General features: G+C 41.0%; 1 protein-coding gene across 1 annotated transcript in view; it reads left to right on the top strand.

The window, feature by feature from the left end:
• MYO1E (myosin IE) overlaps window positions 1–13926 on the top strand; it is a 191147-nt gene that overhangs the window by 82653 nt on the left and 94568 nt on the right. The window contains exons 3-4 of the mRNA XM_032417903.1: window positions 5949–6038; window positions 8186–8280. Of these exons, the coding sequence (XP_032273794.1) occupies window positions 5949–6038; window positions 8186–8280 (185 nt within the window). The remainder of the gene's footprint in view (window positions 1–5948; window positions 6039–8185; window positions 8281–13926) is intronic.

The raw sequence follows: 13926 nt of genomic DNA, 5'->3' as shown, positions 1-13926 counted from the left end.
GTAGGCATTACTTGTCATTATCATATACTAAGGCAAGTGTATAAGTTCCTTCCGCATTTCTGAGTTATGTTCCAAAAATTCAATTTTAAAGTTGCTTATTGAATATTCAAATGCATTTTACCATAGAAACTGTTTTAAATGGAGGATTGGTTTATTGACAAGCCCATAAAAGGTGAATTTCCACTGAATATAGTTGAACAAATTATTTATTGGAATGTTCTTAGAATATGTTCTTAGAACATAGAATGTTCTTATTATGTTATTTACATAGAAACATGGTTTTTGAAAAGTTGAGTAAGAAAGCAAAAGGATTTGTTAGTGGTTATCAGCAGCCAGTCCATTCTCCTCATAGTCTACCCCAAAACTAGGGACTTTCTTTCATATATCTTCTTAAAAAAACAAAAACTCTTTAAAGCAATACGTGTTCATTTAACATGATTTATAAAATGTAGTCAACCAGAAAGGAGAACTTTAACATCACCTCCAATCCCACCATAACCTCTTGGTGTATATTTTTCAATTTAACTGCATATAGACATGCATATATAAATATAAATAATAAATGTAAGTATAAATATAAATATTTGTGGGGGGCTTTCTTGTTAATTTTAACAAAAACAGCACCATCTTGCCTTGTATAGTTCTTAGTTTCATGCATAATTCTTGGCATGGTGCATTGTATTAAGTACTCATTGAAAATCTGTTGACTATAAAGATTTGCTTTTTATATTCAGACAGCAGAATTTTTAAATGACTCACACAGAGGGGGCTGATCGAGCCTTTGAATTAATGCCTTTGAATCAATGGCTGACTAATCGTGTGCTCTACCAAGGAAATGAGTTAGCTGACCACTAATGACTTCGTGTTTTAGAAATCTCTACCCACTCAATACACGAGAAACTCAGCATCCGTGTGCTTTCCATCAAGAGCACAGAGCAGCTTTCAGCTTTGAGGAAGCTTGATGATTGTTTTGGATGTTTATGAAATAATACCAAGGGTCTAACTGCAGATCTTTGCCTCTGTTAAGTGATAAAAGCCTCCTTTATCCATTCAGTGCTATGGTAGTATTATTATGATAGAGTAAGATTATTTTAAACAAGAGGATTTTTTCCCTCTCACTCGTAAGCTTAATAGTTAAGGCAAGAGGAGATTCCATTTCATATTAAGTTATAATATTGCTTATTGTACCTCTTCGACATTGAATACCAGCACATTGTTTCATATTGAAGGTCCACATTTGGAACAATCAATTGTTAATACATTCAGGCTGAATGCACATTTCTTTGTTCTACATTAGGGAAAAAAAAATCTGCTTAGAAAATGCTAACACTGGGGGCACCTGGGTGGCTCAGTTGGTTGAGCATCTGCCCTCAGCTCGGGTCATGATCCCAGGGTCCTGGGATCGAGCCCCGCATCGGGCTCCCTGCTCAGCGGGAAGCCTGCTTCTCCCTCTCCCACTCCCCCTGCTTGTGTTCCCTCTCTTGCTGTCTCTCTCTCTCTCTCTCTATTAAATAAATAAATAAAATCTTTAAAAAAAAAATCTGCTTAGAAAATGCTAACACTGTTTACCAATAAAACCCTGTAATTTTCAGCTATTTATCCTAAGACAAGGAAGGTTTAATTTACCATCCGTTTTTTTCCTGAATGTTGCCACACTTCTTAAAATTACATTCTAAAATACATGAGGAAAACATTGCAGTATTCGCTCTTGTGCTTGGCGAGACATCATTTATAGCCACTTCGCCGACGAAAATAGTTCCTGTGCACAGCACTCCACACTCATTTGGTCCAGCGTTCTCCCAACTTGTTTTTACTCAAAGACCACACTCAAGCGTGTTTGGCATTTTCAGCCCTTGAATTAGTTGAGGCTCTTGGGCCAGACCAACCAGAGCCCAAAGCAGTGCAGTAGTTTTGAGTGAGGTTTGGCCCTGGGCAGTCCGTTCACATGGAGGGGGCCGCGTGCTGGAGGGACATGGGTGTCGGTCTGGTGGCTGGAGCCAGGGGCTCAAGGACCAGCTCGACCGGTCTCCCCATATGTGACTTCAGGCAAGTCACGTCACCTCTCCGTTCTTCCTCAGTGATAAACCAGGGAAGTCACCTAGATCAGTGTGGGTGGTTTTGGGGAATTCACCGACTATTAAAAACATTTTTTTTTAAGTTAAATTCAGCTTTGCCTATAAGACCATGAAAAACAAACTTACAGAAGTTGTATTACCATCACATTTCATAAAAGGAAGAATATTCTAATACCCCGAAAGTAGAAGGGAAATACGCTAAGAATAAAGGACGGTCCTTTATATTGAATACATTGAGCTTTATGAAAAATGCAGCGCATGTTTCTTTTTTTTGTCATCCTTGCTGCAGAGCAATGAAAATTCATAGATCCACCACCGGCGTTTCGAGAACCAATCAATGAAAGATCTGTTGGGTCTCCTCTGTCTCATATATTCTATTAGACAAGATGGCATGTCTTTTGTTTTTGTCTGGTTGGTGCGTGTGTGTGTGTGTGTATCATAGCCTCATATCTCCATACATTCTGAAAATTAACCTTGGGCCACACCTTCACAGCCAAAGAGTACGTGGGTAGAGACAGTTTACGTTCCAATTCTGCCTGAGCAGCTTTTTCCAAAGGCACACCTGAATTATGTAGTAGGGAGTGGGAGTAAGTTGTCTGGGAAATGACCCCACCCAGTAGGAGACCTGGGCTCTCAGAAAAGTGGCTGAGGTCTCTGCAGACGCAGCCAGGTGGAAAACAGGGCAGGCCGTTAGATAAACAATTAGGCCAAATTCATACCTGAAATAACTAAAATATGTGTGTTTTCTTCAAATTCTACACTAATTCTCTTCTCTCAGTTCTTCTGATTTAGGTAAGTGTGTAGCTACTTAGCATAGCCAGAATCTGCATTATTCACCTCAAACCAAACTTTATTTTTCAGAAATCCTCCCAAATAAAATTGACTTCGAGAGCCCTACTGGGAGGTTGAGGGAATAGCTATAATTTTCCCTCTTCTCCTGAGTCATTGATTCAGGATTGGACTAGAATAATCTGAAAGAGGTTTTTTTCTCTGTTCTTCTTACCAGGCCCTTACCTAGAATTTATGTAGATGACTTAGTGAAAATCAAGACTTTCTAAGATGTTTTTTCACATAGCAGATTATTAACAGTAAAAAAAAAAAAAAGTATTGGTTCCTACAAGAGCTCTCATGCAGCCCAGTCCATGTTTATCCAATAGCCAAGGGCTTGGTGGGTAGGAAGGGGTTGGTGGGGAGCTGATACCTGTGGCTCATGTCCTCAGGCAGCTCTTTCTTCTTTGTGTGCAGTGCTGATTTGTCTAGGACAGGTGGCATTCACAGCATTCCCTTTACAACTAAGGGAAGGCGCACCCTCCTCCACGAAAAGATCATACTTGGCAGGTGTGTTTTCATCTCGAGGTAAATGGACACCTAGATCTCTCCCCTGCTGAAATGAGGATGGTCGCAGCAGTGCTGTATTCCTTGAAAATTGGGTTTACCATAAGAATGACTGTATTTGTTTAGCATGAGAGTCAGAACGAGGGCCAAACGACATTCATTCAGTTTTGATTTGGTTCCTGTCATGTGAAAAGGATACTAAAAAAAAAATCAACTAAGGGTTATAGAATTTTGAGTCCTCAAAGAATCACAGAATCTAAATTATAAGGGACATAAAGCTTGCTAATTGAGCCCCTGTCCACCCTGCATGAAATCCTTGTGCTGCCAATTTAGGATTGCCAGATAAAATGCAGGATGCCTGGTTACATTTGAATTTCAGATAAACACCAAATTATTTTTTTAGTATAAGTGTGTCCCGAAGTATTGCTTGGGGGCATACCTATTTGGGGGGGGCAAGGGGAATATATATATATATATATATATATAACAAATTCATTATTTATCTGAACTTCAAATTTAACTGGGTTTTGTATTTTATTTGCTAAATCTGGCAGCACTGCCAGTAATAATAACAATAATACTTGCTGACTTAGACATTATAGCTTTTTGATTAAGAGTGTGAACTCTAGAACCAGACTGCCCGGGTTTGAATCCTAGCTCTGCCACTTACTAGCTTGGGACATCGAGCAAGTTTTGGGTTTTTTTTCCTTTAATTAAAAACTTTTTTTTTCTGAGTAAGTTTTAAAATTTCTCTATGCCTCAGTTTCCTCATAGTAAAACAGGAGTAAAAGGGTAATAGGGTTGTTGTTCGGAGCTTAATTTGTACCCCGTAAATGTGTTTGTGTTCGATCAGTGTTTGTATTACCAACACTTAACAGAGTCTCGGCTACAACATCATGGATGTTTCTTATCTGCTTAATAATTTTAATAATAAATTTATCCGTTCTAAATTTTGCCTCAAAAAACAAGTAGAGCACTACTAATCTATCGTTGGCCTCACCTGACTTTGGCACTTGGACTCGGCCATTCTTGCAATTCCTTAGTGATTTTCAGTTAGGATTCCCCATGGAATGGGCCTTTGCTCTTAGTGCCATGAACTGCCCCCAGATTAGCACTGGGTGCATCTGGCTGTGCTCTTCCAATGGCCCTTTTCTCCTCAACTGCTCTTTACGTGCAGCCCTTTCAAGTCTGAAGATCGTTCTGGTCAGTGAAAAGGGAAGCAAAATTGCCACAGAATCATTCCATGTTTTCACCTTCTTGTATAAATACTAATTTCCAAATATTATCTAACGCACCCCACCCTTGGCTCATTTGTGTTCGATAATAATACCAAAGCCATGTCTCAAAGATGTTAACACGGGACACAACCAGCTTCTCAAAGTATATGGATTAAGGAAATTGCTGAGGCTTCTATACTGTTGATTTAATCCGCGTAATAAGCCTATCAAGTAGGTGGTATTGTACCCCATCATCCATTAGCCACTGCTTAGCAACATGACCTGCCCAAGGTCAGAGTCAAACTGGGCTTGGGTAAAGTAGGCACTCTGACTGGATTCCCTTAGCTGCTCTATTTGACATCCAGGTCCTTTATATTAATATATAAATGTCCCCTTGGGGGAGGAAGTGTCACAGTTTTACATCTTTCAAATTTTCCAAAATTTCAAAATCATTGATTAAAAGAAACGATTTTGAGTATGTGTATTTTGCTGTGTTTGTTGTTCTCTCTCTCTCTTTTTAAATAATTGTTTTTCCTCTATGAGGAGAGGGAGTTTAACTCTTCTGTTTTGTTCACCGCTGTATCCCCCGGCATCCAGAACGTGCCTGGCATGTTGTGGACACCCACTTCAAACTAGTCGATTATTGAATAAATGGAAATATTTTTTATGTTATAATAATACTTCATCTATTGGGACATATTAAAATGTGCTGTATAAAACAGTTAAGACTCAGTATGAATGCTTTCTCTTCTGATAGGCCTTCCTGGATTCCCCATACAGAAATAATACCTTCTTCCCCTACACCTGATCTGTGTGGATTTGTGATTTTCTGCTCCAAATAATGTCTTACAGATATAATTCAGTTCCCCATAGCTTCTAAGGAGTAGGACTGTTCAGTTCATCTTGTATCCCTCTATTTGTTAAATGAGTAAGTGAATACATATTTAGTCTACCTAAGAGATACGAAAGTTTCCAGGAAAAGATAATATTTGAGCAAAGGAATGATGACTGCTCTTTTCACTCCTAGGTCATTTCTGTTTTGTGTTGTTTTGTGTTTTCCTAGCCATACATGTCACCAGTCTTAATAATGATTTCTTTTTGAAACAGCTTGGTAATTAAGCTCATTACTCTTCCTGGAGAGGAACAAAACCTGAGCTAGTTGGTAATTGCTTTTGTCTTTATTTGTAATCTTTTAGAAAACAAGTATCTGAGCTTTTTGTTTGAACAGTCATTATGAATTCTTGATAACATCTGGTTACTTAATTTGAAAAATGTGTAGCTATGAAGATTAATGCTGGACCTTAACTGGATATAAATTCAGACATATATAGGATCCGTATTAATCTCAGTCAACCCTTTCAAGCAGATGCCATATTTTGGGGAAAAGGAAATTGAAATGTACCAAGGAGCGGTAAGTTATATGCCACATAAATTACTGTAGTGTTTGGGGCTTTTATGCTGCATGGGTAATTTTTCCTGAAGTTGGCAATACATTTGCATTTTCTTATTGTGAATTATTTATTGGGGAAGATAAGTAGGTGACATTGTTTGATTTTTAATGATGTGCTGCTCTTTAGAAGGCAGCTCAAAGAAGCATAGGACTAGCTAATATAGGAATATTATATACAAATTTAGTCAAATAGGATGTAGGACCTACAGCTTGGTGGGGGAAGGGGGAATTCCTCCTTCCACACAGGCCACAAAATTCTAAGGACTGAAAAATCAGTAACGGGTAAAAAATAAATAGGGCGATGAGAACCATTCCCTCCAAATCAGAACCTCAGTTAAGCTATGGCTTTGAATGGAACCTGAAAAATGAATCTTTTCATAACTTCTTTTGTTAATGTGACCCTGGTCCCTACTGAGATCCAGCTCCGTAGCCATTTTAGTTGTGTGTAAAAATAGAAACTGTAAATCTAATGAATATATTTCATTTACGTGGTTCAGCACTTCCCCAGGCCTCCCCGTCCCTGTATCTTTTCCCTTCTTCCTCTGCAGCAGAAGTACGAGAGCGTTCATTAATCCTGACCCCTGGAAAACAAACAAAAGAGAGCCCACACAAATTCATCAGTTGAAGTGGAAGGCAATTTACCCAGAGCAAGAGCCCACCCCATTGTTGCCAGATGAATGGTGCTGGTAGCTGGAGCCCAAGGAGGCTGCCACGCGAAAGACCTTTGATAATGCTGCCTTTATGGGAGCCCAGCACAAGGGACATACTGTCAGCAGGGGCTGGGCCCTGCCCTGGCGCCCTGAGCAGCGGGGGCCCCGGGGCAGCAGGCTCAGAGCCGGCTCCGCATTCTCAGTGACAGCCAAGGCCAAGGCCAAGGCCAAGGCGGGATGGCTGGGAGTGCCGCGCGTTCGTGTCGTTTCTCTCCCGTTCTCTGAAAACCGTTGTTACACGAGTCCCTTTTCGACCATTTATCTCTTAAAAAGTTCTGTTTAAAGAAATGCCCTAGAATTTTTTAAAATACATTTATTCTTAGCTGCTAATGCTCAGAGTGTTGTAAAATTGGTATTTACTGAACGCTAGGTACTCTGTTACACCACAACAATAATTAAACAGCCCTGGGTGCTGACTGTATGTTACTGTCCAGCCCCATTTCACAGATGAGGAGAGTAAGGCTCAGAGAAGTTAAGTACGCAACTCTGTTGAGTGTGGGACAGTATTATCCCTACTTGAGAGATGGGACCAGGGAAGGGTAAGACAGAGTGTCTACATGTCTTCTCACTGGATCTGCCATCTAACATCACTCTTGATGTTAGATAGTCTTAAAGGTAAGGCAACTTCTCTTCAGCTTTCTAGCACATGAAGTATTTTTCTTTTCAGTAATTTTTGAGGTAGTGGTGTTAAACTTCAAGAAACTGAGGGAAGTGGGGCTGAAATTGTCCTGACACAATAAACTTATTGGCGAATTTGTATTCAGGCATAGCTAAGCTAGCCCATGAGACTAAAGCCCCAGGAGAATATCTTGGTGTGGTAGGATTTTTTTTCCCTGCCCATTGAGATGAAACAAACTGGTCAAATCAGTTTATCCCTTTAAAGAACTACTCCTCTCGCCCTCTTCTTAGGGAAAATGTTTAGGTTCTCTCCTCACTCATAGACAGCTTCACTTCATTTCCTCTGGGCTTTCAGCATCTCCAACTTACCTCTTAGAAAAAAATTACGTAGGAATTTAGAATTCTAGTAAAAGTCAGATCCAGGTTTTTAGTAGGCCTCTCTTAAGACCTGTTGCCCAGATGTCTTCAGAAACATTTAGAAATGGAATTGTCATCTGCAGAGGCGTATTGGGAGGAAGGGTGTGGTGCCGGAATATCTGAAGATGTCTTCACTTCTGAAGGCTGAATCACACTCTTGCTGATGGAGGAGTCCTTCCCAGTCCCATCCTCATTTTCTTAGGTGTAACTCCTGATGACCTAGGCAAGCTTATGAATTCCTATGTTACACAAGCCTTAAGATTGGAACTGTACAGGGGCAAATCCATTGCTAAGACCAAGAAAAGAAATGTGATGTGTTGCTCTATCTGACCATGGTTTTGCTTTTGTTTTTTGCTTCTCTAGGCACAGTATGAAAACCCACCACATATCTATGCTCTTGCAGATAATATGTACAGAAACATGATCATTGACAGAGAGAACCAGTGTGTCATCATCAGGTATGGGAAAGAGCCTTATTAGGAATAGAGAGCGTGAGACCCTGCCAGAGTTAGCATTCACGGTCAAGGAACAGTGCTTTTTCTATAGCTGCTGGTGTCAGAAGCTGGTTGACGTACCCGAGAAACAAGCGGGCCATCTGCTTTGTCTTGAGTTATTTTATAACTCCAAATCATAAAAAATTTTGCTTCCATGGGGTTGTGGTTTATACTCCTGTAGCTGAGGGCATTAGGCTGGAGGGCACATGGTGCTAGCCTGACCTCTCTGTGATTGGGCCCGGAACTAGCATCATAAAACATCTCTCTTCCCACTTGACCATGGCTTCACTCTGAAATGGAGATCCTTTATCAGGAGTACAATAAGTGTGCTTCACTATTTTTGTCAGCTGGAGTCCTTTTCCCTAAGTCCCTCTTTTTCCTTTCCTTAGTAATTTAGTAGTTCAAGTTCAAACTTTTTTGGTATACTTTGTCATTTGCTTTTAATCCTCTGAGGGCATCCCTGGCAAACACCGGCCTTGGGTGTCTTTGGCTACATCTCAGAATCCTTCTAACCTGAGCCAACTCTTGAGTCTTTGCTGGGTTTAAGTGCTTTCACGATTTTGTTTACTGTTACGAATTTTCAAACATACAGAAAATATAAATATCCGCACTCGCATCACTTAGAACTTGGCGGTTATTAACATTCTGTCACATTTGCATTCATCTTTTTAGTTCTTCCATTTTTTAACTGAAGTACTTTCGAAAATTTTTAAGCTCTGGATATTTACAAACAAAGGCAAGATGAGAAAGAGTATTATAATACGCTCCTGTGGATCTGTCACTCAGCTTTTACAGATAGTACTTAATATGGCCAATCCTCTGGTCCTTCTACCCTGCCCCTTCTTGGTTATTGATTGATTGATTGATTGATTGATTGAAAGATTTTATTTATTCATTTGAGACACAGAGACACAGAGAGAGGAGAGCATGAGCAGGGGGCAAGACAGAGGGAGAGGGAGAAGCAGGCTCCCCGCCGAGCCAGGAGCCCGATGTGGGGCTCGATCCCAGGACCCCGGGATCAGGGGCTGAACCGAAGGCAGACGCTCAACCATCTGAGCCACCCAGGCGCACCCTCTGCTTGGTTATTTAAAGCAAATCCTAGGTCGAGCATCATTTCACTTGTCACTGAATTAGAATGTGCCTCTCAACGATCATTCTTATCATACCTGAAAAATGAATAATTCTTTTAACGTTATCTAACGTTACCAGTGTTCCAATTCCACGTCTTGTTTATAGTTGGTTTGTTTTTACTCAGGTTCCAAACAAGTCTCACCCATGGCACTTGGTTGTATGTATGTATCGCAAGTCTCCGAATCATTAACAATTTCATCTTTTTGTTTTCTGGCACTTGTTTGTTAAAGAAAAAGTTGTCTGTCCTGCAGAATTTTCCACGGTCTGGGATTAGCTGGTTGTGTACCGTCACATTGCACTGTCTCCTGTATTTCCTGTCAATTTGCCATTAGATCTAAAAGCTTGATCAGGTTCAGGTTTACTATTTTGGCAAAAACATTTCATCTGTGATGCTGTGCACTCAATGCCTGTTGGTCTCTCTTGGTGTGATGTTCAGATGACCAGTGGGTCCCTCCATTATAAATTCTCATCTCACATCATGGTTTAATTAGTGGTTGAAAAATAGTTATTTTCTAATTCTGATATTCTTTCTATGTTTATTACTTGGAATTCTTTTATTTAGTTACCCTAAAATACAATTTATGTGGGAAAACAAGATACAAGGCTGATTTGTTGTCTGTATTTACCAGTTTTTGAAACAATGAGTTGATGCCCTAGCAACCTCCCAAAGTAAACTGTTGTTTTCAGTATCTTTCCAAACTAATGGATTTTAAATATCTTACCTGTTTACACTTACATGGTGATTTTCTTTGGGGCTCAAATGGTCCTGTCTTCGGCCATTGAGAGCTGTTTGTATTGGCTCCCATGTACCTTTGATGTGACCTGAGTAGACTTTGATAGTTTCCTTATTTAAGATGCCAGGCTCTGGGGCGCCTGGGTGGCTCAGTCATTAAGCATCTGCCTTCGGCTCAGGTCATGGTCCCAGGGTCCTGGGATTGAGCCCCGCATCGAGCCCCGCATCTGGCTCCCTGCTCGGCGGGAAGCCTGCTTCTCCCTCTCCCACTCCCCCTGCTTGTGTTCCCTCTCTCGCTGTCTCTCTCTCTGTCAAATAAATAAAAATAAAAATAAAAAAAACTTAAAAAAAAAAAGATGCCAGGTTCTCAGGGCGCCTGGCTGGCTCAGTCGGTGGAGCATGTGATTCTTGATCTCAGGGATTTGAGTTCAAGCCCCACGTTGGGTGTAGAGATTACTTAAAAAGAAAATCCTAAAAAAAAAAAAAAAAAAATCAAGCTATCTTGTATATTTTCTGCTGAGCCCTCAAGTCAGCCATCTCACCAAAAAGTCCTGGTTCATTTTATTGGGAAATGGCATTTAGAGACCACCAATCTAGTCACTAAGAGTGCTAAAAGGCAAAAAAAAAAAAAAAAGAGAGAGAACTTTTTAAAGAAAAACAATGAAACATGAGTTCATACTGATAATTTCCAGTTCATTTTTAAGATTATAGGGTTTTTGCTTCTTTGATATTTGTATTTGTATTTGTACCCCATTTTTTCTTTTTTTAAAAGATTTTATTTATTTTTTGACAGAGAGAGACACAGCGAGAGAGGGAACACAAGCAGGGAGAGTGGGAGAGGGAGAAGCAGGCTCCCGGCCGAGCAGGGAGCCCGATGCGGGGCTCGATCCCAGGACCCCGGGATCATGACCTGAGCCGAAGGCAGACGCCCAACGACTGAGCCACCCAGGCGCCCCACCCTTTTTTTTTTTTTTAAGATCTATCCATTTATTTTAGAGACAGCCCATGTGTGAGTGGGGGAAGGGGCAGAGGGAGAGAATCTCAAGCAGACTCCCCACTGATCATGGAGCCTGACTCTGGGCTTGATCCCACCATCCATGAGATCATGACCTGAGCTGAACCAAGGGTCAGACACTCAACTGACTGAGCCACCCAGGTGCCCCTATACCCCGTTTTTCTTACCCTGAAAATCTTGGTTCCTGATGACATTATCACAATTATTTGCTTTATACTGTGTGTGTAAAAAGTATAAATATAAATGAGTAAATATATATAATAGATAAAGCAAATAAGTAGTTTTGTTAATGCTTTAAAATAACTACCAATATTATTAATAGCAATACTGAGTTCTTTTTGTCCATAGGATGTACAGTTAAAATATTGGGTTTTAAAAGTCACTTAAAATAATCCTTTTCTGCGTCATTTGTGCCAACCTAACCTAACAGGTTCATTTATTTTATTTTGGATTTTAGGGGTTTAAGGTTTTTTAATTTTAATTTTGTTTTATAATTCTATAAAACATTTACATGATTCCAAAGTCAAAGCCGTAAAACAAAAACACTGAAGCCTTTCAAAGTAAATCTAGATTTCAGGTATTTCAAAGTAAATATAGACTTTCTGACATTTTGCCTCTAAATATTTCCATATATATCTCTGGAAAATAAAAACATTTCCTTTCTGGGGTGCCTGGGTGGCTCAGTTGGTTAAGCACTCTAACTCTTGGTTTAAGCTCAGGTCCTGATCTCAACGATCCGGGATTGACCCCTGCCTTGGGCTCCAAGCTGAGGGTGGAGTCCAATTCAGATTCTCTATCCCTCTCTTTCTCTCTCTTTAAAATAAATAAGTAAAATCTTAAAAAACAAACACAAAAACCAAAACACATTTTCTTTCTTAGCACCAGGACCATTATCACAACTAAATAATTAGTAGTAATTTAGTATCATCTAAAAACAAGCAGTCCACATTCAAATTTCTCTCATTGTTACAAACATGTCCTTACCTGCCGGTTTATGTAAATCAAGGAACACTGGATGCATGTGACCGTGAATCTTTCTTTCTTTCTTTCTTTCTTTTTTTTTTTTATTCTACCATAGTTTCCCTACTCCCACCATTGTTTTTTCATGATGTTGACTTGGTGAAGAGCGCAACCCAGTTTCCTTATAGACACACCTTCTAGATTTGTCTAATTGTTCCCTGATGGTCTCATTACACTAATTCCTTCAACAGGATTTCTGTAAATTGGAAGTTAGATTTACATACTGAATTAGATGCAGATTAAGTCCCTTTGGGAGGGATACATGGGTGCTGATGAGTTATTGCTTAGCAGGAAATGCTTCTGTGTGACCCCAAATGGAGGTCACTGACCAGTAGATAGGTAGGAGGTGTTTTCTTGCCCAGAATTAAAGGAGAGAATATAGGGTGAGTTTTCTGATACACTCCCTTGCCTTTTGTCCTTCCTTCCGGGACCCTAGTGAGATGAGGAAGAAGGGAATGGTCTTGTTGCCTGAGCTTCACAAGTCTGGAAGCTGCTTAAGGGACCCAGCCCACATCTCTCCCATTCAAATCCCCCTCACCGTCACGGCAGGTGCGCGGGCACTGAAGCCGGGCACGTGCCTTTTCTAGAATCCCTTTTCAGCTGTTCAGGTGGCAAAGACTTGAAGACCCTGCTCCAAGGTTTCTGTGGTGGCGGCTGGGCTATAATTCAGGAGATGGTAGAACAAAGAGCTGCTTTGGCTCCTGACACTAACTACCCAGACTTAGGCCAAACTTCACCAGTTAAGGCACAGTCCTGCAGAAGGCTGCTTGCACTTTAGACACCGGCTGCAAGTTTGGGAGTTCCCAGGCCACCCTCACTTCTGACCAGCTGGATACAAGTTCAGGGGTTCCCACCACCTCAATAATTTACCAGACTGGCTCACAGAACTTAAAAAAGTGCTGTGCTTGCGGTTGCAGTTTGATTATAGCAAAAGGATACACATCAGAAGCAAACAAAAGAAGGTCTGGGAGGGGTCCAGGTGTGAAGCTTCTGGTCATCCTCCCCCTGGAGTCATGGACGGTGTTACCTCCTTCCAGTTATGATGTATGAGTCGGCAGGAGCCTTGCCAACCAGGGAAGTTTACCCAAACCTTTGTTGTCCAGAGTTTTAATCTGGGCTCAATCACATGCTGCCTTTAGTCTCCAGCCCCCCATGAAGTTTCGGGCTAATACCTGTAGTCTCTAGTTCCTCCAAGGGTCAGTACTTATGCGATGCTCTCCAAAGCCCTTATAAATCATTGTCCAGTTCCCCAAGCCCCCAGGCAAACAGAGGCGCTCAAGTCAGGCAGGATGTTCCAAGGGCCCTAGAGATTCCCTTGTGAGGCAGAAGGTAAAAGCCTGACCTCTCTTTGTGTTAATTCCTCACTACCTAAGAGCTGTGGTTCATCTGCTTTCAGAAAGTAGTTTTGCTGTCTCTGAGATTCTGTTGTTCCATCTCCCCAGCCCTGGGATCCCGGGCAGCAAACCTAACACTTGTCTGGGCCTCAGTTTCTTCCTCTATGGGTGAACTTATTGACCAGATGACCTCTGAGGTCTCTCCCGGTTTTGGAACTCTTTCTTCCAGATAATGCTGGAGGGAAGGGAAAGCAGGGAAAGGCTGTTTTCAGTAGAGAGGCCCAAGTTTGCGGCCACTTGGGAGATGCTGGGAGAGCTGGGGGCTGAGTGGGATGCTGCTTGCCTGAATGCATTTGGGAACAGAAAACAAACCCATT

The sequence above is a fragment of the Phoca vitulina genome, unplaced genomic scaffold (assembly GCF_004348235.1).
Source record: "Phoca vitulina isolate PV1807 unplaced genomic scaffold, GSC_HSeal_1.0 scaffold20, whole genome shotgun sequence".
Classification (NCBI taxonomy): domain Eukaryota; kingdom Metazoa; phylum Chordata; class Mammalia; order Carnivora; family Phocidae; genus Phoca; species Phoca vitulina.
Note: the sequence above shows the minus strand (reverse complement) of the source record. Positions and strands in the feature narration are given on the sequence as shown.